Source organism: Rhinichthys klamathensis, unplaced genomic scaffold, assembly GCF_029890125.1.
Source record: "Rhinichthys klamathensis goyatoka isolate OS25496 unplaced genomic scaffold, OSU_Roscu_1.1 h1tg000626l_1, whole genome shotgun sequence".
NCBI lineage: Eukaryota > Metazoa > Chordata > Actinopteri > Cypriniformes > Leuciscidae > Rhinichthys > Rhinichthys klamathensis.
Window position 1 is genome coordinate 787,245 of NW_026607074.1, and position 23,241 is coordinate 810,485.

Genomic DNA, 23,241 nt, shown 5'->3' on the forward strand with positions numbered 1-23,241 from the left:
CGCAGCCTTGATGTTGTTAAATGTAAACGCGTACTACGTCATGCGTTACGTTAGTTATGCTCTCTACGTCTGTTCTTTCTGTTTTCTGTGCTCATATCTATGTTTCGCTCTTTTCGATAAAGAGTTATTTTGGTACATTTTAACAAATATTGATCCGTTCACGTTTGCTGGCCTTCACAAAGTGGAAGTCTAGCGTGGCCTGAGTCTGCGCATGCGCACTGCTCCTCCGTTAGGCCGTTGCTGTTGGAGCGGGAACACGCACAGGGATTGTGATTGTGATTGACTGACAGCCGCACATCTCTCTCCTTTAAGTGATTATACAGCTGAAATAACAGGATAGCATGCCTCGAGAAATCATCACCCTGCAGCTCGGGCAGTGCGGGAATCAGAGTGAGACATTTGCTTTATTACGTTCTGTTTGGTAATAAGATTGCCATCTTCTCTACATAAACAGTTAGCTAGCTAGCTAACGTTATCAGTCTGGGCAGCTTTAAAATGACACAATTAATAAATACATTTAACGTTAATATGACCAGGGGCTTTATATGATATATCCATTTGCAAGAAACCAATAAGTCTTTAATTAATGACTTATCTTTGTGTTTGTTTGCTAACTTAATCAATAGCTAACGTTACTGATAAATATTTCATGTTGTCAGTTGGAGATAACATACAATTTTAGTGTAACTAACCTGGCCAGCTACTGTGTTTTCCTATGCACATGATTCGAAACGTTGCTTTTTATTATTTACCGTCACGTTTGATAGTTTTAGCTAGAGATACTTATATTGTGTTTATCATTTTAGTCTGAGAAAGATGGAGTTCATGCAATCAGAGGAGTCAGACTTGGTCAGCAAATAATCTTTGATTTTGATCATTTGATTTGGCAAGTTTTGCTGTTACTTCTAACAAAGATGTGACACAATAGCCATTACATTATTAATATTCAATCAGCAATATATAATGGCATATGACGAAGCTTGCATCCTGTTTTACAAGTGCTCTTAAGCATCCTGCATTAATGGACTGAATTGAATCGTGTCTTTATTGTCTCTGTGCAGTTGGTTTTGAGTTTTGGAAGCAGCTTTGTGCTGAGCATGGCATCAGCCCAGAGGGCATCGTAGAGGAGTTCGCCACTGAGGGCACTGACCGGAAAGATGTCTTTTTCTATCAGGTAAGTTACACAAATACAGGCTGATGATGCATTCAGAGCGTGCCAATCATCAGCCACAACCACATCATATCCAGAATGCTACTTTAAAGCCTAAATCTTATTTATCATTATATAAATCATGGAGTTGCTATTTAGACACTTGCAGTATCATCATGGCATCAACCAACATACTGATTGTGATCTTAACATTGGCTTCTGGCTGGGCCATTATGGCCAGTGTGGACGATTTTTATTTTATTGGCATGATTGTGTTTACATTGCAGAAGCATTATACACAAAACAAGTAACAATTAAAAACAAATATACAATATTAAATAATAAATATATTTATTTAATAATAAATAACAATAAAAGAGTATTAAAATAATGTGCTAAGTAATGACTAAAATAATATAAAAATGATAAAATATATGTATGTAAATAACTTGAAGGGATATTCCAAGTTTTTCCAAACCTGTATGAATTTCTTTCTTCTGCTGAACACAAAAGAAGATATTTTGAAGAATGACGGACAACTTGAGGGGGAGTAAATGATGACAGAATTTCCATTTTTGGGTGAAATATCCCTTCAACATTGTTAGTGAGGAGTTCACATAATATACCACCAGATGGAGCCATGTTCCAACGTTTTCAGTTGTCATAAAGTCAACATTGTTTCTTTGCAGTCTTTGTGGAGGCCTTTTCACCATCTGATGGACAACTAATTTGAAATAAATGGCACACCTCCTAGTTCCATTTGTCAGATTAAGAGATTATTCTAATTAAAGATCTAAATGAGGTATTTCAGTGAAACTGCGGTGACATTTTAATAAAAGGCTTGTGATGTTACAGCTTTTCTGATGTGAATTGTCACTGATTCACAGATTGTGTGAGTCACAGTATTATAGTAATTTCCTCTATTATTGCCATTGTTATGGTGATGCTAAACATCTATAGAAAATAACAAAAGCTGCAATTACATTTATATTTATTTTTACATATTATTTATTAAATTAGAAACAAATAACTTGAAAATCAATCAATACGAAAAAAAATTATATTTGAATGTAATGTAAAATTAACCTGTAAAATAAACAGATTTATACTTTAGAATACCGTAATTCCTCAAATAAAGACCGGGGCCTTTATTTACCTGAACTGCAGATGGTAGCCGGCTTTTATTTGAAGCAGGCTTTTATTAGAGGCAGGCCTTTATTTCTAATTCGCGATCCGCGCCCGCCCGCCAGCCAAGTTTCCATGGTGACGCGTCATGCTTGGCACGTGTTCACCACAGCCAAAATAGGAGAGGGGGTAAAATCTCTGCGTGGCAGGGGGAGCTGCCACTCGACCGGCCACGGAATTATGCGCCTGCCACTGCGTTATAAGCGCCTGCCACCCGACCGGCCACGGATATATGCGCCTGCCACTCGACCAGTCACAGATATGCCACTCGACCAGTCACAGATATATGCGCCGGCCACTCGAACTTACACAATATGTAAGATAGGTTTTCAAACCAAATGCAGCGCATAACCCCTGAAGCCAGCGGGAGACAGAACGGTACGCACTATAGGTCAATATTCACCATTAACCAAACGCTTTTCGCCTCGCTCACAACTACTGTAGGCTACTCGCTTTTTTTTAAATGAGCACCAGTCTCGTGACATAGACTTATGCGCCTGCCTTAAAATCTCTCACTGTTTTAATATACCAGACGAACCCACAGGCAGTGCAATACTTATCTTATTTATGTCTAATTGTATCTCTTTTTTATTCGCTCTTTTTGCCCATAGAGAGCGCGTCTCTTGGCTCCCGCCTGGACTACTAAAGCGTCACACCAGCCAAACGATCTCTCTCTGTATACACCTATCAGACACTCCTAATGGTACACGAGAACATGCATACAGTGTAAAACAGATCTTATCTACCTATTTATCATCTGATCTTATATTTTATTCGCTCTTTTTATGCGTATCGTAGTGCGCTCGCGTGGCTCTTTTAAGCGTCGCTCCAGCCATACCCGCCACACGATCTCTCACTGTTTACACCTATCAGACACTCCTAATGGTACATGAGAGCACACATACAGTGCAATAGAGATATTATCTACCTATTTATCATCTGATCTTATATTTTATTCGCTCTTTTTATGCGTATCGTAGTGCGCTCGCGTGGCTCTTTTAAGCGTCGCTCCAGCCATACCCGCCACACGATCTCTCACTGTTTACACCTATCAGACACTCCTAATGGTACATGAGAGCACACATACAGTGCAATACAGATATTATCTACCTATTTATCATCTGATCTTATATTTTATTCGCTCTTTTTATGCGTATCGTAGTGCGCTCGCGTGGCTCTATTAAAGGGATACTCCACTTTTTTTGGAAATAGGCTAATTTTACAACTCCCCCAGAGTTAAACTGTTGAGTTTTACCGTTTTTGAATCCATTCAGCCGATCTCCGGTTCTGGCGGTACCACTTTTAGCATAGCTTAGCATACATCATTGGAGTGGACAAGACCATTAGCATTTATTAAAAAAAAAAAATGACCAAAGAGTTTCGATATTTTTCCTATTTAATACTTGACTCTTCTGTAGTTACATCGTGCACTAAGACCGACGGAAAATGTAAAGTTGCGATTTTCTAGGCTGATATGGCTAGGAACTATACTCTCATTCCTGCGTAATAATCAAGAAACTTCACTGCCGTACCATGAGAGCAGCAGGCGTAATGATATGACGCAGCGCCTGAAAATAGTTCCGTTGTGTTGACGGAAGGTGGCCTATTTTCAGGCGCTGCGTCATATCACCACGCGAGCGCACTCCCATACGCATAAAAAGAGCGAATAAAATATAAGATCAGACGATAAATAGGTAGATAAGATCTCTATTGCACTGTATGTGTGCTCTCATGTACCATTAGGAGTGTCTGATAGGTGTAAACAGTGAGAGATCGTGTGGCGGGTATGGCTGGAGCGACGCTTAAAAGAGCCACGCGAGCGCACTACGATACGCATAAAAAGAGCGAATAAAATATAAGATCAGATGATAAATAGGTAGATAAGATCTGTATTGCACTGTATGTGTGCTCTCATGTACCATTAGGAGTGTCTGATAGGTGTAAACAGTGAGAGATCGTGTGGCGGGTATGGCTGGAGCGACGCTTAAAAGAGCCACGCGAGCGCACTACGATACGCATAAAAAGAGCGAATAAAATATAAGATCAGATGATAAATAGGTAGATAATATCTGTATTGCACTGTATGTGTGCTCGTACCATTAGGAGTGTCTGATAGGTGTATACAGTTAGAGATCGTGTGGCGGGTGTGGCTGGAGCGACGCTTAATAGAGCCACGCGAGCGCACTACGATACGCATAAAAAGAGCGAATAAAATATAAGATCAGATGATAAATAGGTAGATAAGATCTGTATTGCACTGTATGTGTGCTCTCATGTACCATTAGGAGTGTCTGATAGGTGTAAACAGTGAGAGATCGTGTGGCGGGTATGGCTGGAGCGACGCTTAAAAGAGCCACGCGAGCGCACTACGATACGCATAAAAAGAGCGAATAAAATATAAGATCAGATGATAAATAGGTAGATAAGATCTCTATTGCACTGTATGTGTGCTCTCATGTACCATTAGGAGTGTCTGATAGGTGTAAACAGTGAGAGATCGTGTGGCGGGTATGGCTGGAGCGACGCTTAAAAGAGCCACGCGAGCACACTACGATACGGATAAAAAGAGCGAATAAAATATAAGATCAGATGATAAATAGGTAGATAAGATCTGTATTGCACTGTATGTGTGCTCGTACCATTAGGAGTGTCTGATAGGTGTATACAGTTAGAGATCGTGTGGCGGGTGTGGCTGGAGCGACGCTTAATAGAGCCACGCGAGCGCACTACGATACGCATAAAAAGAGCGAATAAAATATAAGATCAGATGATAAATAGGTAGATAAGATCTGTATTGCACTGTATGTGTGCTCTCATGTACCATTAGGAGTGTCAGATAGGTGTAAACAGTGAGAGATCGTGTGGCGGGTATGGCTGGAGCGACGCTTAATAGAGCCACGCGAGCGCACTACGATACGCATAAAAAGAGCGAATAAAATATAAGATCAGATGATAAATAGGTAGATAAGATCTGTATTGCACTGTATGTGTGCTCTCATGTACCATTAGGAGTGTCAGATAGGTGTAAACAGTGAGAGATCGTGTGGCGGGTATGGCTGGAGCGACGCTTAATAGAGCCACGCGAGCGCACTACGATACGCATAAAAAGAGCGAATAAAATATAAGATCAGATGATAAATAGGTAGATAAGATCTGTATTGCACTGTATGTGTGCTCTCATGTACCATTAGGAGTGTCTGATAGGTGTAAACAGTGAGAGATCGTGTGGCGGGTATGGCTGGAGCGACGCTTAAAAGAGCCACGCGAGCACACTACGATACGCATAAAAAGAGCGAATAAAATATAAGATCAGATGATAAATAGGTAGATAAGATCTCTATTGCACTGTATGTGTGCTCTCATGTACCATTAGGAGTGTCTGATAGGTGTATACAGTTAGAGATCGTGTGGCGGGTATGGCTGGAGTGACGCTTAAATTGAGCCACGCGAGCGCACTACGATACGCATAAAAAGAGCGAATAAAATATAAGATCAGATGATAAATAGGTAGATAAGATCTCTATTGCACTGTATGTGTGCTCTCATGTACCATTAGGAGTGTCTGATAGGTGTAAACAGTGAGAGATCGTGTGGCGGGTATGGCTGGAGCGACGCTTAATAGAGCCACGCGAGCGCACTCCCATACGCATAAAAAGAGCGAATAAAATTTAAGATCAGATGATAAATAGGTAGATAAGATCTGTTTTACACTGTATGCATGTTCTCGTGTACCATTAGGAGTGTCTGATAGGTGTATACAGAGAGAGATCGTTTGGCTGGTGTGACGCTTTAGTAGTCCAGGCGGGAGCCAAGAGACGCGCTCTCTATGGGCAAAAAGAGCGAATAAAAAAGAGATACAATTAAACTTAAATAAGATAAGTATTGCACTGCCTGTGGGTTCGTCTGGTATATTAAAACAGTGAGAGATTTTAAGGCAGGCGCATAAGTCTATGTCACGAGACTGGTGCTCATTTAAAAAAAAGCGAGTAGCCTACAGTAGTTGTGAGGGAGGCGAAAAGCGTTTGGTTAATGGTGAATATTGACCTATAGTGCGTACCGTTCTGTCTCCCGCTGGCTTCAGGGGTTATGCGCTGCATTTGGTTTGAAAACCTATCTTACATATTGTGTAAGTTCGAGTGGCCGGCGCATATATCTGTGACTGGTCGAGTGGCATATCTGTGACTGGTCGAGTGGCAGGCGCATATATCCGTGGCCGGTCGGGTGGCAGGCGCATATAACGCAGTGGCAGGCGCATAATTCCGTGGCCGGTCGAGTGGCAGCTCCCCCTGCCACGCAGAGATTTTACCCCTACAGCAAAATAGCGCTGTATGACAGATGTAGCGCTTTTATTTCTAAATATTAACAAACTTGCTTACCATGTCATCAACTATCTTCTATTCTGACTCTCAAATCCGTGTAAGTGAGTTTGTTTTGTCGTTTAAAACCCTTTATAAATTATCTTGATCTGTAACGTGAGATGGGCACCGCAGTTCAGAGATTCCTGTCTGTTGGATTTGTTACGTTACAGCGCGTGAATTCTTCAGTTTCTCCCGAAATACATGAAAGTAAGTGGCCGGTGAACTGGGAGAAGAATAGAGTAAACTTTATAGTTACTTACGCTATGTATCTGATATGAATAAAACACGTCGCCAAATATATTTGAATGGATTGTTATTGCTGCTTCCATAGACACCATTGTGTATTTTACAAACTATAAATGTATTGTTTTGCTATAAATCATATCTATTTAAATGTCTGAAACCTAAAATAAACATGTGGTTAAAAACACTGAATAGTTGTGATATGACAACCGCTGAGCGAGTCCGTTTTTGAGTGTACACTAATTTTTCCCCGGCCTTAATTTGAGACCGGCCTTTATTTGTCCGCGTTGACCACGCCCCCGGCCACTATCAAAGGCCCGGCGTTTATTTGAATACCGGTCTTTATTTGAGGAATTACGGTAGATAGCATCTTGATTTTGGAATCCTTTTATAGTGATAAAGAAATTGTAAAAAACATCAGCAGTGGTCTGGCCACACATTTTTTATACAGGGTACAAATGCACACTTTGAGCTGAATTCACTAAAGTTTGTGTGGCTGGTGGAATTAGATATTTATTTATTTATTAAGACTTGTTTAAAAAATATAAATGAGAATTTGCTGAATGATGACATCATATGAGAAAGTATTATTGTATTTGCCTTTCTATTATTATTATTTATTTATTTTATTCAAGCAACATACATTTTGTACAAATGCAAGTATTAAACATTATGCATACAACACAAAAAAAGTAAAGAGAAAAGCAACTATATAAAGAAGAAAAGAAAAGTGTGACAAGGGAGAAAATAACATAAAGATCAGAAACAAAGGTGCATTCGGGTATAAAGATATCAAATAAATGTTTTGTAAAGCTCACAGATTTTTTGACAGCTTTCTTATTCAAAGAGTCTCTAATACTGTTTACATAAATTACTTCAGTCAACAAAATCATAAAATTGGGTTTCTGATTAATAAACTTATATTTATGAATATATATATTTTTTTTAGTATAAATTAATTAAATAAAAGCATTTTTCATCATCTTCTGGATAATCCGTGAAACCAAAGAGAAAATGGAGAATGGTAAGAGAGAGACAGGTCTTGAACACTGAATATTTTCATTTATTAATTTCTGTGCCTTACACCACAATATAACAGAACAAGTACAATGCCAAAATAAATGTACAGTTTAAATTGATATCTTTTTAAAAAATGTTGTACATAATGATTATCTGGGTAAAATCTGTGAATGAGTTTAAAAGATATTTCTTTAACCTTATTTGTAATGTAAACATTCTGTGGTAACAACCACACTTTATGCCAGCAAATCACTTTACCATTTAATAAAGTGTTCCAATAAGAAAGAGTTCACCATTTCACCGTATGAATAATTAGCTCGCTTTCTCAGCACGGTCAAAATAAAAGTTCCTCTTCTGACATTTATCGGCTAGATAATTTATTGGTTGATGCTGATAATAAAAAGATGCCAAATATCGGCCAATATGTCAGTATAAATATATTGGTCGACCACTAGTATAAAGCGTGCTGCACAAGCCCTGAAAAGTGAAGCCAAAACGTCTCGATTGCCCCCCCGGTGGCCGGTCCTAGTATTGGTCATAAACCCCGCCTCCCCATGTTATTCAGCGGCACGTGAGACCAACTAAACAATTAAATTACACTTCAAATATTGTTTTTTCCAAAGATGGTTTCTGTCATTTACTGTAGTTTTTATCAACCTGATGTTAGTTCAAGTGTTTGTTTTTAAAATAAGTTTTTAGTTAGTTATTTGATGTGGTGGTGGTGACGTCATGATTGACAGCTGTGATTGACAGGTTCTCTGAGCGAAGTAGTCACTGAAGCACCAACAGACTTTTTTTCGGGATCTTCGGAGGACTGAGGAGATTGGAGCTTTAAATTTAACATCTAAATTTCTATAATGAATTTTAAAAAAGTGCAGGAGCGTGTGCTTGCGATTGATTCTGCGAGAGTGAGGGCGGGGCCTTGATTTCGCGGCTTTACTTCCTGCTCACTACTGCGCAGGTCTGGTCCCGAGATCGCTACTGCGCAGACTCAAGTTCCAAGATGTCAGCGCCATATCGGGACACTGGCGGCTTCAGTTCTGACCAATGGAAGAGAGCGAAGGGGTGTCGTCCATCTTTTTTTACAGTCTATGGTATAAAGCAGCAGTAGTCAGTTTACTACTGATGATATCACACATTGTAAGGTTCTTTTGCAGGCCTAAACTGCACAAGCATCTTGAGTAGACCTGAGCTGCTTCTCATTTCTTAAATTGTGCATCGTCATTTCCTTGTAATGAGTATTGAGAAGCACTAATGGAAAATGCAATTTCCATTGATCCTTTTTTCTATTGTTTCACCCCCTTCAGGCGGATGATGAGCACTACATTCCTCGTGCTGTGCTGTTGGACCTGGAGCCCCGTGTCATCCACACCATCCTGAACTCCCCCTACGCCAACCTGTACAACCCGGAGAACATCTACCTGTCGGAGCATGGTGGTGGAGCTGGTAACAACTGGGCCAGTGGCTTCTCTCAGGTTAGACATCAGATTATTTTTTTCTTTATCAAGATTTTAGATTAAACTTATGGTATATTTTAGGTTCTATAACTGGTTATCATTTATTTTTCACTATGTTTAACCACTTTATTTGCTGTTGGAGCTAAACTCTGCAGGACAGCGGCCTTCCAGGACCGAGTTTGGACACCCCTGACATAGTGTGACAGATACATTTTTAAGCGGATACTAATACTGGCTATACAGACTCATTATAGTCTCTTATTTACAATGAGGTCATAAAAACTGCATATATAACTACAATAATTATACTTTGTATTTGTTTTTTTATTATTTGTTTTGTTTAAGAATATAGCTGTCACTGTTTGACAAAATTAAATCAACTACCCATAAATACTGGACAAGCTAAAACAGTAAAACTGTCATGTTTGACAGCTTTTTTAGGTTTTGTCTTATAATTAAAATGTTGACAACATATTTGTTCATTTCAGGGAGAAAAAATCCATGAGGACATTTTTGACATCATTGACAGGGAGGCAGATGGCAGTGACAGTCTTGAGGTATGACTCTCATTTACTGTACACTTCGCTATCTGGAGATTGAGTGATTTAACATACAATTTCAAATGTAGTTAGTGTAGAAATAAATGCTGCAAAAAGTAGCTTAAAGTAAATGTTGAAAGTAATGATGTATTATGAATGGGTTGGTTTTTACCCCTTTATTCTGTCATTCATTAATACTGTTTTCTCTGACTTTGGGAATATTTGGTCTTTTAAACAGATTATATTTTTAAACAAAGTAAAACGCTTTCTGATGATCTCCAGATGGTAAAGTGACGTACCATTTGACGTACTTAAATTTTTTTCCATCCCTTTTTTTCTCTCCTCTACCCCTTTTTACAGTGCTCTGTCTACTCTCGTTTAGATTGCTATATTACATAGAACTATGTATAAATAAATCTACATGTGTGTGTATATATATATATATATATATGTATGTGAAAGTCATAGAGGTTTAAACAAAAGTGCTATTGTTATGCCTTATTTTGCACTCTTAATATACAAGATACAGATGTTCCTCCCATTAAAACAACAGACTCGGGCCTCCCTGCGTAATCTGTGTCGTTCACTTTATTACCCACAATTACTGGTGTGTGCGTGTGTGTAACTTGAATATAAGTGGAGGTTAGGGAGTGGTTTGGAGAATGATGTTAAAAGTCAGTTAGTTGCATGCACGTGTGTGCAGCATAGCTTAATTAATAAAAATAAAAAAATTATATATAATTTATTTCAGAGATGTCAAAGCTGAATTTTCAGCATCATTACTCCGGTCTTAAGTGTCACATGATCCTTCAGAAGTCATTAAAATACGATGATTTGCTGCTCAAGAAACATTTCTTGTTATTATCAATGTAAAAAAAAAAGTTTTGCTGCTTAATATTTTGGTGGTAACCATGATTCTTTTTTAGGATTATTTAATGAATAGAAAGTTCAAATGAACAGCATTTATTGAAATCTTTGTAACATTATAAAATGTCTTAACTTTAACCATTTATCAATTTAATGCTTCTTTTTTTTTGCAGTATTACTTTATTTAAAAAAATTACTGGGCCAAACTTTTGAACAGTACTGTAAATGCTGTGTGTTTTAATATGGTGTAAAAGAAAATGCCCTCGTAAAGGCTAAAATGCCCTAGTATGGTTCTAATTGTAGTATGGTAAAAAGTTCCTGTATGGTAAATATTCCTGCTTAATAAACTGACACTAGATAGTGGGCTGCAAAGTTATTTGCAAACTATTCTTTCTGGGTTTAGATGGCACCCTAAACACCTTAGTAATATATACAGTATCTCACAAAAGTGAGTACACCCCTCACATTTTAGTATATCTTCTCAAGGGACAATACTAAGCTATTTTGACAATAATGGCTGTATGTTGAGAGTTATTTTCAGAGGACAGTAAATGTATACTGCTATAAAAGCAGCACATTGACTACTCTAAAATATATCCAAGTTTCATTTCTATAGTATTGTCTCTTGAGAAGATATACTAAAATGTGAGGGGTGTACTCACTTTTGTGAGATACTGTACATGTATTTTGTGTATAATTTTAGCATTCTGTTTTTTTTATTTTTTTTTATTAGGGGTTTGTCCTTTGCCACTCTATTGCCGGGGGAACAGGATCTGGTCTGGGATCTTACCTACTGGAACGACTGAACGACAGGTGAGAAAACACAAGTCATTGATATAGGTCTCAAGAGGACTTTGTATCCCCCTGCTCTGACTGATTTTTGCAGTCTACACTCCCTCTCCTGAAGTGTAAATCCACACCCTTCGCATTGTTCGTCTAGACGCGTTTGGGTGGCAGTCAGTGTAATTAGAGGGAGATGCAGGCAGCAGCCATCACCGGGTGTAATTACCTCTCTTTAGGGATGTGTTTAATACCATTGCATGTGCAACCTCAAGGCCACGCGTTCTTGTGCCTTAAACTTTCAGCTATTTTCTGTTTTTTTTTAGGTATCCTAAAAAACTAGTTCAGACCTACTCGGTCTTTCCTAACCAGGATGAGATGAGTGATGTTGTCGTACAGCCATATAATTCTCTTCTGACATTAAAGAGACTGACCCAGAATGCCGATTGTGTGGTGAGTGAATGAACACATGCACACACACTGTCTGCTAACCTTTTCAGCTGGCCTAGAGTTTGGGAGGAGGTGTTACACACACACACACACACACACACACACACACACACTCCTAGGTTGTAGATCTTAAATGAACGTGTTTCTATTTGAAACAGAGCCCTTCTCATATACAGGCTGCTACTCTAACTGCACATGTCTTCACAGTTACACAATCCACCTCCCCAAACAGACCTTCTTTCTTTCTCTCCTGCTTTCATTCCCCAAACACCAGCAGGTGGAGAAAAGGAGGATAGTCTTATGTGATTGTCCACATCTCCTTCCATTTCCTCCTTATTAACATGGACCAAGCTATTGAGTTCATTCCATAAACCATGCAGAGTGCTGTCATATCTGTACATGTGGAATGGAAGGTTATAGATGTGTCAACAATTTGCTGGTTTCTGACTGAACTGATAACCATCAGCACATCATTAAGCAGAGAGTCAACAGGATGTGTTTTTTGTCGAATAAATATCTGAGGGGCCAATAATTACGTATATCCTTATTTGAGTTTTATAGGAATTGGTAGGTTTGATCACCCCAGCAAAATGCATCATTATTCATATCACCAGCAAATATTCATGTGTAAGGGCTGCGGTTCAGAATAGATTGAGCTTTAGTGGAGCAAATGTCATTAGTAAAGGGTAAGATCTGTTTTATGCATATTGTATTTCTTGCAGCTGTTTGCTAGCTTCATTCTCTTCTCTGGCTTATATAATAATGTCAGATCAGAGAGTCAGCACAAAAGATGAGAAGGTTAATAGAGGTAGATGAATTTCTGTCTTTCTTTGATGAGAATACAGATATAGACTTAACTCCATGTCTGATACGTTAATAATGCCAGCTTCACTTTTAATTAAAAGCATAGTTCACCCCAAAATGAAATTATTTTCATGACAAAAATGTAATTTATTCACTGCCAAACCCATAAGCCTTTTGGTCACCTTTAAAATTCAATTTAAGACATTTTTACTCACCTGGTGAGATTTCTGTCCCTTTTTTGGAAGTCCATTTCACTAAAATATTTAGGCCTCAAAAAGTTTGTAAAGGTCATAAAGGGAACTATCCCTTTTACTCTTAAGAGGAAAACATTCTCTAGTCGTACAAAATATGCAGTGATCCTTTCTGTACAAAAAAATATTGCTTAAGTATTGTGTAAATGGAATACAAACTAGGGACAAATTTTATTTTAAGAACCGGTTTGCTCTGTTCATTAGCTGAAATTTGAACTACTGTAAGTTAAATTACAGTAGTACTCAACAAGTTTTGCAAAAAAAAAAAAACTTAAAGCGTCAGTTCACCCAAAAATGAAAATATTAATCTCCGATCCGCATTCACGCAACAACGTCTGCTCTTGCGTCAACACGCATGCGTCGTGGTGCTCTTCTGAACGTGTGTTGGAGATTAATATTTTGTACATAAAGTGGTATAATCAAAAAAAAAACATTTGCAAACAAATGGTTAAACCACTGGAGTCACATGGATTACTTTTTTGATGTCTTTAGTACCTTTCTGGGGCTTGAAAGTGGTAGTTGTGTATTTGTCAATGGAGAAAGCTCTCAGATTTCATTAAAAAGATCATCATTTGTGTTCTGAAGATCAACGAAAGTATTACGGGTTTTGATCATATATATATATATATATAAATATTGATATTAAATACTATGGTAAAAATAATATTGACATTGTTCTACACTGACTGCAAGTGAGATGGCAATTCTAGATTAAACTCTTACAGCAGTTATATGAATTTCTTTCATTTTGATTCCACTTCCTTAATTTAAAGACACTTGCAGTGTTTTTAAGGTATACCTTTGTTAAGGTATACGTTTGTTTGTGTGTTTTCTGGCAATACACCGTTGTTAGTGTCATGCTCTTCCAGTTGAGTGTTGAGTTGTTCTGCAAGATTCTCCATTTTCTAGTTTGAATTACAATTTTGCATCCTTAACAAATGCAAAATTGTTAACACATCCTGTTGACATCCTTAACGGGTCCATAACAAAGATATGGACCCGAGAACACCTCTAACACATAGTTATCTCTTTCCTTTTCATTCTCTCTCCATGTCTCTTTCAGGTAGTGCTGGACAACACGGCTTTGAACAGAATCGCCACAGACCGGCTGCACATTCAGAACCCCTCGTTCTCTCAGATCAACCAACTGGTGAGTTTTAAAAGACATCCTGTATCTGATCTCTCTTTTAGGAGGACACAACCACTGATTAGGGTTGGGTACCGAAATTCGGTGCCAATAGGGAACCGGTTCCGACGTAAACGGTAGTAACCAGACCGAATAAGAAGGAAAATTTCGGTGCCTGATTTCGGTGCCTAACTTCATTAGGCACACACACACACGCAAGGTCTCTCGCTCTCTCCCTCTCCGCCGTGCGTGTGCTACACAGTTTGGAGCACAGTTTCTTCTGTCTCGCATGCGCGCTCTTTCTCGCAAGGTTTGGCTGCATTTCACGTGTAAAACTACATGTCAGAACGCCCTCTGGGTGTGCCGATAGTCTGAATCCCATATAGAATCAAGCCAATTAATTGGCTAATGGCGCGGGCGCCGCCTCGACGCACTGACGTCGTCATATTATGTTGGCGCGCGCGCGCCATCTGCTCATCACTCCTCAGATTTCTCTGCCGAAAAAGAAAGCTGGTTGGCAGCGCGAGCAGCTTGGCAGCGTCCGGGCAGCGTCCCGTTCCCTATTGAGAGATATGTTACACCAGTAACCAGAGATGTTCTCTTTCATAGGTTCACTGCGCTGCGTAACTAAGAAGCAGTGGATTTGTAGGCTGCTGTATCACGTGCTGTTTGAACTGACGCGCTACAGCGATCTGTCACATTTCAAAGAGCCAAAACGTTATTTATTGTGTGAATCTCGTAAAAATATTGACAGAATCTAACAGCTGTGGATTAGTTCCATATCAAAAGTAACCTTCTCTGTCTTGTCTGTCAGTGTCCTCTTTGTCCGCGATTTTTCTGTGTGAAAAGGGTCATTTGCGTGAGTCTCACGGTCAATGCGTGAGAGTTGGCAGCTCTGCAGTAATCTCTATTAATCTCTAGTATTATTACATTTTTTGATACAATATTGTTTCATTTGATATTATGTAAATATGAATTTTTATTTTATATTGGTTTTATTATTACCATATGTTACTTGTATTTATATTGTTTAAAGATTTAAGTTAATATTGTGTCCAGTTTGGCCCTGTAAATTAAAGGGTATTATTTTTTTATAAAGTGTGTACGGTTTCATTTTCTTAAGTACCGATTTAAGAACCGTTTAAGCACCGGAACCGTTTAAAAAATACCGAGTAGGTACTGGAATCGGATAAAACCCAACCGATACCCAACCCTACCACTGATAAACTTGTACAGTAAATCTATGAACAGTTTTGCCTTCTGAAGTAGGCAGTTATGGATGTATATCGCATGGACCTGAGAAGACGTGAATGTTTTAAACATGCCACTTTCCATTATTTGTTTCGAGCATTTAATAATATTTTATTATTTAAAGCAAATTAAATAATTTCATGACAACGCTATTATCCTCTGTTCTCTGTCAAACCCTCTTAGAATATAACATTAGGGGAAAACTAGAGGATAACTTGTATCTTCCCAGATTGGATGAGCTTTGTAACTTTCCAGATCGTATACATGCACAAACAGATACGTTACACTCTAAGGAAAAGGGAAAACATTAAACAATGTCAAATGACCCCTTTAAGCATTATTGATGAACTCACTCACTGACATTGATCCTAAACATTCTTAAACCGTCCCCAACATGACGCCATTCTGTCAATTAAATAAACCGTCCCCAACATGATGCCATTCTGTCAATTAAATATTAGTGTCATTTTCATTTTAAAGCCCTTCCCTGCAGCAGAAAGGGACTGGCCTGGTGTGGTTCAATTTGGGACAGTAGAGTCACTCCTCATATATGAATCACTGTTGGGCGCTGGCAGCTCTCCTACGATAAGACATACATTTTCAAATTTCAGACAACAGAAACATCAGAAAACCAATCTAACTGTGAAACCGCCAAGGGTTTATTAGGTAACGAGACAAATGAAAGCATGAGTTTGGAAAATATATATACGCAGCTGTCAAGAAAGTGTGCAGTTTCAAATTTTGCGGTTTAGCTTTTTCAGTTTCAGGAGGAAGCAACATGGGGAGTTGCCTGTTCTGAAAGTTGTAATCAGCAGCCTGACATGCTGTCATGTAACCATAAATAACCAGTGACATCCCGTTCAGAGCTCATCTTTGCCCATTGTTACAACACTCTGCTCCATGGTGAATAGTTCACTTTGTCGACTCATCCATCATTGTTTTTATTGCCTCTAAAAGAAATGTGTCATATGGCGAACTTCAACTTTCACAGTACAGTGCATAGATTTCTGTGAAGGGTGCTATAAGACAACCTGTTTCACCAGTCCAGGCTATTGTGTTCTTAAACACTGGCTGCGTTTACATACACAACAGGTTTCAAATGGACCATTAGCACACCCAAATAATTAAGACAACGTATAAATATAAAATTAAAACTTGACTGATTTTTTTTTCACATTCTTGTTGTCACCCATTCACCACCCTAGACTGTCAAAAGACAAGTGTTCCTCTTCTCTAACAGGTGTCCACCATAATGTCAGCAAGCACAACAACCCTCCGTTACCCTGGATATATGAACAATGATCTGATTGGTCTCATTGCGTCACTCATCCCCACTCCCCGCCTCCACTTCCTCATGACTGGATACACACCACTGACCACCGATCAGTCCGTAAGTTGTTCAAACATGCGACTATGCATAAAGATCCTTTGCAGAAATGCAAATAAGCTTTGTAGCTCTGTTCTAAAGTCTAGTACTTTAAGCTTCTGTCTGCAGTCTACATATGCAACTACCTCCTTAGGCAACATCCAAACCAAAATGGAGCCTCATAAGTGACTGATTTGAAACTCTCTTCATTGGCAGCTCTCTTTTTAAATCACTGTTGATTCCAATAGTCTTATGTTAGCATGTTGCTAAGCTAAAGACCCATTTTTAATTACATGGAACTATCTAATCTGTCTGTCATTCTATACATCTATTATTCTGTCTGTCGTTCCTTCCATCTATCTATCCATCTATCTATCTATCTATCTCCACCTGTCTGTCTGTCGTTTATCTATATCTGTTGTTCTTTCTATTTGTCCATCTGTCCTTTACATTATTAATAAAGGATGAAATATCTCATTTAATTTCTTTTTACTTTGTGTTCACTGTCTTGGTTTTAATATTTTTTTCTTAAAAATTAATGCTCTTTAAATCATATTGTAATTTTTTCTCTCTTCTTTTTAGGTGGCAAGTGTGAGGAAGACTACAGTTCTTGATGTGATGAGGAGACTCCTGCAGCCTAAGAATGTCATGGTGTCCACAGGCAGAGACCGCCAGACCACTCATTGCTACATTGCCATTCTCAACATCATCCAGGGAGAGGTGGACCCCACACAGGTGTGAGCTTGCTAGATAAACACAGCACATTCTGAGCCTTAGGTGTGCATGTCCTCATGTTTGTGTCCTTGCAGGTCCATAAGAGTCTGCAGAGAATCAGGGAGAGGAAGTTAGCTAATTTCATCCCATGGGGTCCAGCTAGTATCCAGGTGGCACTGTCCCGCAGATCTCCCTACCTGCCCTCAGCTCACCGTGTTAGTGGACTTATGATGGCTAATCACACCAGCATCTCTTCAGTAAGCCCTGACCTTCATTTATGAACTGCTCAAAAATAGTTTATCAGGATGAATCTATTGGATGTACACTACCGTTTACAAGTTTGGGATCAGTAAGATTTTTCAATGTTTTTGAAAGAGGACCCTTTCGTTATGGTCAATCGGATCACAAGTGGACGGTACTAAATAGAGGTGTAAATGGGGTCTAAATAGATTTGAGCTTGTCCACTTTCAACCACTTCCAGAGGTAGTTGAAAATGCTTTCGAACAGCCACAAAAGACCGCCTGCTGTCCTAATGCGTAAACATTATGGGGAGCCAAATAGCCAGATGGGATTTAAACTTTTTGGCTGAAGACCCAAGTTTGGTTTGAAGACAAAAAAACATACCAAGCACAATGTTCTGATGTTCTCTCACCATTCCTGATTTCTAACACGCATTCACTTCATTCACTGTGGTCTTGTGGCTATCAGAACAGAAACAAAGCAGAAGGATCTGAAAAAGCCCATAAATTTACCCGCCCGTAGACCCTTCCCTCAAAGAAATCAGGACAGTATTGGTTGAAACTGGACAAAAGAGACGGATTAAAACACCAGGGGCCTCATGTATCAACACTGCGTACGCACAAAAACACAGCGTACGCCAGCTTTCATGTTCACGGCCAGATGTACTAACAGTGAAATTAACGTAAGAGTGTGCGTTCCTCCATGTAAACTTCATGTCTGGCGTACGTATATTTGTTGTGATTTTTGTCCGTTGGCGACTCATAGAGGCAATAAAGTGAAGTGGCAAACATTACACTACGAATTGTTCTATCGCACCACCAGCTGTCAGATATTGCTTATAATTTGTCATTGATAAATTATTTGATATATTATTGTCACACAAGTTTTATTAAAATATTATATTATGCAATTAAGTAAGAACATATATAAAGCATGTCCAAATTGATACAACCCGTCTAGCAATGGCAGCGTTGGCTTAACTAGGAATAAAAAATAAACTTCATTAATTCGGTCAGTTAAGATAAAAAAAGAAAGTAATATTTTTATTCAGCAAGGACACATTGAAGTGACAAGTAAAAGTGACAGTAAATGCATTTATAATGTTACAAAAGATTATAAGATTTAAGTTTTTATTCATTTAAGAATCCTGAAAATACTATATCATGGTTTTCACAAAAATATGAAGCAGAAGCACAGCTGTTTTCAACACTGATAATAATCATAAATGTTTCTTGATCATCAAATCATCATATTAGAATGATTTCTGAAGGATCATGTGACACTGAAGACTGGAGAAACGATGCTGAAAATTCAGCTTTGATCACAGGAATAAATTACACTTTACTATATATTCACATAGAAGACATTTTCAGTGAAATTTCATTTCTTGCTTGCTTTAGCCATGTTCTTGCAGGTTTCTTTTGCCAAATTGGACTAATTACCATATTTAAATTAATTTAATTGGGGGAGGAGACTGGGTGGGGCGTTGTGCTCGTGCATGTGCGCTCAATTTTACGTTAATTGGGATGTACAAAGAGAATATGCGTGGGATCCTTCGTACGCAGAGATTCATACATCTGCTTTTTTTTGTGCGTACGCACATTTGCTGCTTTGTCCGTACGCAATGTTTTAGTATGAATTCAACGCAAGTCTTTGTACATGAGGCCCCAGGTGTAAACGGGAATGTGTCTCCCTCGTCTACTTGTGATCCGATCGACCAAAATGCATCTTAATACCAGGTGTAAACAGGGCCTTACTTTTACAGTTATCTAACACTGTTTAATAACACTATTAAATCTCTAGCAAATCTCAAAATATTACATTTTGTAAAATTGATATTTTGTGATTTGCTAAAGATTTAATAATGCACATTTATGTTCATTATATTCACTTGTAGCAAAACGATTGGTTTTTATTTGTATGATTTATTTATAATGTATTCATATTTTATTATTATTTAATTATTATTAATCAACACATAGTTCCTCTCTCAGAATCCCAAAACACCACTGAACAGGGTTTCCATGTGTATCAGGGAATTTTTTAAACTAGCAAAAATTCTCTAGCAAATATAAGCATTTCTGATGATGCTAAACTCTCAAGTAATTCATCAGCTAGACTGTTCATGAGAGCAGTTGCTATAAAATGTTTGAAAAAATCCATGTACAGCAGAGCCAGCGCCAGCTAATCACCGAAGAGTATGAAGTAATGAAAGGGGGTGATGATGTAGCACAAATTATCCCCAGCTAGAAAAACATAAAGTGGCCCATTCACATATTTGTTGGACCATATACAAACCTGTCGCTCCTACAAGAAACTACAAGCTACTGAGCAAACACAGATGGCAGAGCATTGTAAAATATTACTCAAAATATGTCTTAGGCCAACATATAAAAAAAAAAAAAATTGACTCATTGATATCCATGAAATGTACACGTTTTAGACAAAAAGATATACGTATATACATTTTAAATACACAATTTCAGCTGTTTTACCATGAATACAGACAAGTACCACCACCACCAAAAGTTATTGTCTGCTTTACTATAAAACACACTCATTGTGACGTGTTTAACAAAAAAAATAACAGATGCATAATTTTATAGTAATTTAGAACAGCCTGAACTTTTAGCCTACTCAGTAGAGCTGTGTCCTTCGTGACGCAGGAAGTGCGTAGGTTAATGTGGCAAAAGTACGGTGCCATCAAAATCCGACTTTGTGAAACAGACAGTCCTTAACCAAAATGTTTCTATAGGAGCCTAATATTAATGCTAGAAAGCCTATGCACTTGGCAATTGTGAATTTCTTTTTTGGTCTATTCTATTTCAACATTAAAAGCCATTTTCACATGGGCTATAAAACTGGAAAAGTCATGGAAATTCATTGCTCAAAATGTGGGCAGACTTTCTAATCTCTGTTCTCCTCTCTCTCACTCCTAGTTGTTTGAGCGAACCTGTCGTCAGTACGATAAGCTGAGGAAGAGGGAGGCCTTCCTCGAGCAGTTCAGGAAGGAGGACATATTCAAGGACAACTTTGACGAGCTGGATAACTCTCGCGAGGTGGTTCAACAGCTTGTGGATGAGTACAGCGCCGCCACGCGTCCCGACTACATCTCCTGGGGCACACAAGAGCAGTGAAAACCCCTCCGCCCACTCCCTAAAGAGCAGAGAAAGAAGCCTCTAAACTCATCCTATAAAATACGCAATGACTCCAGGAGCAAATAACAGAATTTCAGTAGTGAGTGCACTTCTTAAGACTCGTGTCAATAAATCTTTCATGGTTCGTCATACTGTTCCTCCAGAGCCTATTTCCGCATTACTGCTATGGTAAGAGACACTCATTTATGTAATGTGATGATTTCTCATGTTTAGAAGCCTATCAAAAGTTCTTCATAATTTGGTGCCTCTATCCTGAGCTGTAACTTTTCTCTTTCTCCCCAATTTCCTTTCTTTGATCAGAGAATTTATGGCTCCGTCTTAATCTATTTTTGTACTGCACTCGGCACTCTTCTGCACACAATCTACATCAATCTATGTCAAGGTGGCCTGCACATAAACTTCCCTGACCACACACATGTTGGACGTCTACACCGATAAGACTGGGTGGTCTCAGATGAATGTAACCGTAGGAGGGAGTGTGAAAGATTAAGCCTCTTAGAAAAGATCAGACTAGAAGCAGCTTATGAATACACCATCTAACTCCCTCACGTTCACGCATGCATGCTTTTAGACAAAAGGCGCTTGCTTTCAGGGGATAGACTATGATTGTGTGATTGAATCAATTTTCCTCTGTCTTATTGTCATGGATTACTCTAGGCGATTATCTCGGAGTTTTGAGAGATGATCAGTAAGTCAAGTGTTGTGCTGTACCTCAATCCCATCCAATCAGTGAAGCCTCATCGGGTTCTTTTTCTAGTCAATTCAATCAGTGGTGTTACCTCAAAGTCTGGCAGACTCAATCATACACCAGAATCCCAACAAATATCACATTTCTTTTTTTGAATAATTTATTCTTCTGCTCCGGTCTCTCTTTATTTTTTGTATTGTGATAGAACCTTCACATGAAACTCTCATGCCAGATTCATTTCTCAGTGCTTTCTTTTCCTCAGTTACCACATGTTCTTTTTATTAATATTATACTGTGTATATAGTTTCCTTTCAGACTTGATGCATTTACTTGAAGTTCATGAGATTGAATAAATGTTTTTGTACAAGAACATTTCCATTTGTATTGATTACTCTCACAGACCATCTGCAATCAGGTCAGAATCACTCACAACAGATGGCATGGGTCATTTGGCCTTAAAACACATGAAATAGCTCAGAAATGGAAGCTATTACCTCTGATAAACTGGGGCACGTTCAAGTTCAAAACGGTGCGCAACGTTTTGCTACGGTTTCCGTGTTGAAGGTCATGTGTCCTGGAAACGGCGTGCAACGGGGTTTGAGATGCGTTTTCTCTTGTTGGGCGTGTCAGAACTGCAGTCCAATCACCAGCAACATGTATATAAAGCACACGGTATTAAAGTGAATTCGCACAATGGAAGTAATTTACAAATGTGTTCGATACGCAACAACTGAGGATATTAGAAGACATGTTTGTCGTAAGTATTATTGTAAAAATATAGGATATCAACATAATGATGTAGTTGTTTATATTTTTAGCTTCATTGCAAGTGTGTGACATTTGGTAGGCTATAGAAATAAACAATGCATGTAAAGTGCCTTTACTAAAAATGAAAAAGAAAATACAGGGTATTAATAAAACAGTATGAACAACAAATAAAGTCAGTATGTGTGGCTAAATAGATGTGTTTTAGTCTTTATTAGGTAAGATGTGCTTCCATTTCAGTTTCCACGAATCCCTTCACTCGATTGGGATGTTCTCTTGTGTTCTGGGCGGCAAGTGCAGTAACTGTAACATCGGGCATATTTTGTAGTATTAAACATATTTATACCGACTTAATCAGGCTCCGAAAATTCTTCACAAAGAACACAAAAAGCCTTCTCAGCTGCCGTAGTTGCAACTCTTGCGTCATCACAACAGTGCGTTCAACGCATCACCGTTTCTGTTTAAAAAACGTTCTGCAACGTTTTGTCGGCGCTGAACGCAGCCCAGGTCTTCATCTCTTTACCAAACCAGCTGATGGATACTGATAAACTGAATCAAGGTCATACTGAATCCAGTCTTGCTCCTTAAAGGGATATTTCACCCAAAAATGAAAATAGTCATCGTTTACTCACCCTCAAGTTGTTCCAAACCTGTACGAATTTATTTCTTCTGCTGAACACAAAATAAGTTATTTTGAAGAATGCCATTAACCAGTTGCTGGGCCTCATGGACTTCCATAGTATGGAGAGAAAAAAATGATGGAAGTCAATGGAGCCCATTAACAGTTGGTTAACGGCATTCTTCAAAATAACTTCTTTTGTGTTCAGCA

General features: G+C 38.5%; 1 protein-coding gene across 1 annotated transcript; it reads left to right on the forward strand.

Annotated features, from left to right (window-relative positions):
• The first annotated feature begins 233 nt into the window (after nucleotides 1-233).
• On the forward strand, nucleotides 234-22,017 carry tubg1 (tubulin, gamma 1). The gene is made up of 11 exons (XM_056240982.1): nucleotides 234-390; nucleotides 1,062-1,174; nucleotides 9,264-9,431; nucleotides 9,902-9,970; nucleotides 11,553-11,632; nucleotides 11,926-12,052; nucleotides 14,168-14,254; nucleotides 16,722-16,871; nucleotides 17,430-17,582; nucleotides 17,657-17,818; nucleotides 20,741-22,017. The coding sequence occupies exons 1-11, from the start codon at nucleotides 342-344 to the stop codon at nucleotides 20,936-20,938; spliced, it is 1,356 nt and encodes a 451-aa protein (XP_056096957.1). The 5' UTR covers nucleotides 234-341; the 3' UTR covers nucleotides 20,939-22,017.
• The last annotated feature ends 1,224 nt before the right edge of the window (nucleotides 22,018-23,241 follow it).